The following is a 3,331-nucleotide window of genomic DNA, read 5'->3' as shown; positions in this document are numbered from 1 at the left end:
GGGTTGTGTTCCTGTGATCTGCTTCTGTTCCAGTCCAGTCACGATAAAAAGGAGGCCTATCCGAGTGTTCCTCTAAGGTCCTGGCCCTCACACCGCCAGGCTTCGAGCGTGATAGCCAAGGGCGAAGGGAACACGAAACTGAACCCAGGTTTTGCAGCGAGTTTTGTTGTGTGCTTCCCTACCCCCCAGCACACCTCATCTCTCTGTACGGAAGGGGAGGGGGCCCCCGTCCCGGGGCTCTCCTCTTCCCAGCCCAGCTGAGCCTCTGCCCTCCACCCTCCTCCAGCAGCAGATGGTGCCCGGGCTCCCGCTGCCAACCTTGCTGCCAACCTTGCTAGGCGGTGCCAACCTCAGTCCTGGCAGACAACCCATAGAGTAGAAGAGGAGCTTCTGGTTGGCCAGGCCGACCCTCCCCCACCCGCTATCAAACCCAAGACCCTCCGCCTGCCCCACTCCAGCGACCACCCCAAGCTGCTTCTCAATGGTCGGCTCCTAGGTCCCCAAACTCCTCATCTCCTTCTGCTCCCTTCCGCACACCTTCCCGCTCCTCACCACCTGCCGCCCTGACCAGGGCCGGAACATTTGCATATTTGCATATGCAAATAATAACATTTGCATGCGGCACGCCGCAGGGGGGGTCTCCGCTAGAACCGGTTAGCTGTCTGCTAGGCGTCCTTTCACTCCGTACCTGTCGGAAAAGGGCTGGGGCAGGGGCCGTGCGGGAGGGGTTAGGCCCCCCGGCCTCGCTAGCTCCATTCCCGGAGGACTAGAGGAAGTGTTGCCATGGAGACGGCACGCACCCCACCCCCTCCCAGGCCTAGGGTCTCAGGCTTGGTGTCTCCAGTTCTCTCCCCTTAGCCACCCCTCCAGCCCCCCCATCCCTCTCTCTCCAACTGAGATCTTGCATCGCCCCCTGGTGGCCAAGCTGGGCTCTGAGCCAGATTCAGAATTGCAAGGGCTAAATGAGCACGGTCTAGCGGAGGGGAGTTACCTACTTCTGCTACGCTAGCCTCCCAACCAGTCCGGCTTTTTCTTCACTTTCAGCAGAAGCCTCGCCTAGCCTAGCGAATGCAAGTCTGGCTACTCACTCCAGCCTTGGATTTCCAAAGCCTGACAGTTTAGTGGTGCATCCAGGGAACATTCTCCCTACCTCCGCAGGACTTCTCTTCGTCCGCAGTTTAAAACAAACAAGCACACAAAAAAACCCACCAAACAAACTTTTCTAACTTTTGTTAAAACTTTAATAAATTCGAAACATCTGACAGTTCTACCACTCCTTATGGAGATGCTTCCCCTCCACCACCCCAAGCTCTTGAAGGTTGGATGGACCTGAAGTGTGGGCCTTATCGGTGCAGGCTGCTCAACGCACCAGGTATCCGAAGCCCTAAGCAGGGGAGAGAGGTGGGAACCAGACCCTCCCCATCTAGGACTCCCCTTGCCCCTTCCCTCCCCAGTCCGCACTGGGCCCCGCCCAGAATGAGGCGTGGGTGTCTCCCGCCAGCAGGTGCCAGTACACCTACACCTAAATCTCCTCCAGGAAGTCGGTGGGAAACAGCCCCACCTTGCGGCCGGTGTAGACCTTGACGTAGCCACCAGCTTCATCTCCTTTCTGCACTACGATCTAGGGGTTTAAAGAATTGAGGAACAGGAAAAAAATTAAGGACAGAAGACGTTGGTGAGGGTCGTTTACACTAATGGGTTAGGACCTCCCTCTGAGGTGTGTGGATGGAGAGGTGCGACCAGGCCTGGGATTGGGTTAAGGTGTCCAAGATACCTGGTCCTTCTTGAGAGTGATCTGCCCAATCTCTCGGTTCCCCACAAAGGATCTGGTGACGCGGTGTACACGCTCTCCAGCGCGGACCCGAATGATGAAGTTTGGAGGGAAGAATCCGACCTTCTCTCCAATTTTCCCCTAGAGAAAGCGGTGGGTACGCTAGAGATCTCAGGTTCTAGACTATCCATCTAGCACCTTAGCGGTGGCCATGTCTTACCCACCCACCTTAGCGGGGGGGGGGCATGTCTTACCCGCCACCACTCCTCATTGGAGTCATCAATGACTGTGATCTTCTCCCCTGGCCTGGGATAGGAAGAAGATCTTCTCTGTGATTCACATGCCCGTGCCTGGCTGTGCTGCAGGGTACCAGCCCCTCTGCCCTCCTCCATTCCCACAGAGAGCTCATCTCTTACTCCTCGGTGCTCCCCACACTCCCGCCTCCCTTGAAGGCTCCTCACGGGAAATCCAGATCATCCTTCTCCAGGGCTTTGAACCGATAGAGAGCCACAAAGTAATGAGACTGCTGGAAACCAGGCTGCTTGTGCTGGGGATGCAAGAGAGCGATTTACCTCTTCCGGGAGAGGGCTGTATGGGTCTGTGTGTCTGTCTCAGTGTGGAGAGTGGATGGGGTGAGGGAAGAGCTGTGAGTGATGTCAGACCTTGCCTGGGAAGAGGGCCAGGGCTCTACATGGAGAAAAGACTTACTTTGTCATCAGGAGTTTTCTTCTCGGCCTTCTTGTCCTTTTCTGCATTGTTTCCTTGGATGGGAAAAAAACGGGCAAATTGCTTCTGCCTCCAGGAGGGGATCCATCACTCCCCCTACTTGTGCTGGCAGACCTTTCTCACCCTGAGTTCAGCCTTTTGTTCTCCACCTGCTATGGAGCAGCTAAACCCTCCACCCCATCCCATCTCTGTGGGTGACACTCACCGTCCTGTGACTTGCCCTCCTCTGGCCTGGCTGACTCTGGCTCCTCCTCCATCATGGCTGCCAGAGGCTAGAGGAGGACAGTAGAGTTAGAGGCAGGCTGTCTTGGGATCCTGTGCCTTCTCAGCCTCTCCAGGCAGGCCAGAGAGTAAGTAGTAGAGCCAGAGAGTAAGTAGTAAGTAGTAGTATGTAAGCTCTGGGAGAGTACTTGTAGAGAATATCTAGCCCAACCACCAGAAAAGATTCAGGGACTTCTTCTGAAATATGCTGGCAGGTGGGTCACCCATGTTAAGCCTGAATATAACTGATAATGGGGAGTTCATTACCTTACAATACAACCCATGTGATTTTTTAAAATCCCTTTTATTGAGTCTATATTATCTGTAGTTATCTGTCTTGCTTTACTGTCTGGAGCTTTAACTGTGGAGCAAACATGGTCCCTTTTAAATACCCGAGGACAGATTACTCGTCCCCAGTAATCTTTAACCCCTTCAAATCACTCCTAGGATCCAGATTTCAGGCCCTTCACTATACTGTCTGCTTAAAAATACTTTGGTGTGCTGGGCAGTGGTGGCGTCGCAGCACTCGGAAGGCAGAGGCAGGATTTCTGAGTTCGATGCCAGCCTGGTTTA

The 3,331-nt window shown here is 54.6% G+C and overlaps 1 protein-coding gene across 3 annotated transcripts in view; it reads right to left on the bottom strand.

Annotated features, from left to right (window-relative positions):
• Window positions 1-1,218: 1,218 nt before the first annotated feature.
• Window positions 1,219-3,331, bottom strand: part of Stac3 (SH3 and cysteine rich domain 3) — an 8,126-nt gene continuing 6,013 nt past the window's right edge. For all 3 annotated transcript variants that reach the window (XM_031350033.1, XM_031350034.1, XM_031350035.1), the window contains exons 7-12: window positions 2,703-2,769; window positions 2,480-2,532; window positions 2,233-2,318; window positions 2,026-2,077; window positions 1,775-1,912; window positions 1,219-1,621 (exon numbers count right to left, since the gene is read on the bottom strand). In XM_031350033.1, the coding sequence (XP_031205893.1) occupies window positions 1,523-1,621; window positions 1,775-1,912; window positions 2,026-2,077; window positions 2,233-2,318; window positions 2,480-2,532; window positions 2,703-2,769 (495 nt within the window). In that variant the 3' untranslated portion in view covers window positions 1,219-1,522. The remainder of the gene's footprint in view (window positions 1,622-1,774; window positions 1,913-2,025; window positions 2,078-2,232; window positions 2,319-2,479; window positions 2,533-2,702; window positions 2,770-3,331) is intronic.

This window comes from Mastomys coucha, unplaced genomic scaffold, assembly GCF_008632895.1.
Source record: "Mastomys coucha isolate ucsf_1 unplaced genomic scaffold, UCSF_Mcou_1 pScaffold4, whole genome shotgun sequence".
Classification (NCBI taxonomy): domain Eukaryota; kingdom Metazoa; phylum Chordata; class Mammalia; order Rodentia; family Muridae; genus Mastomys; species Mastomys coucha.
Note: the sequence above shows the minus strand (reverse complement) of the source record. Positions and strands in the feature narration are given on the sequence as shown.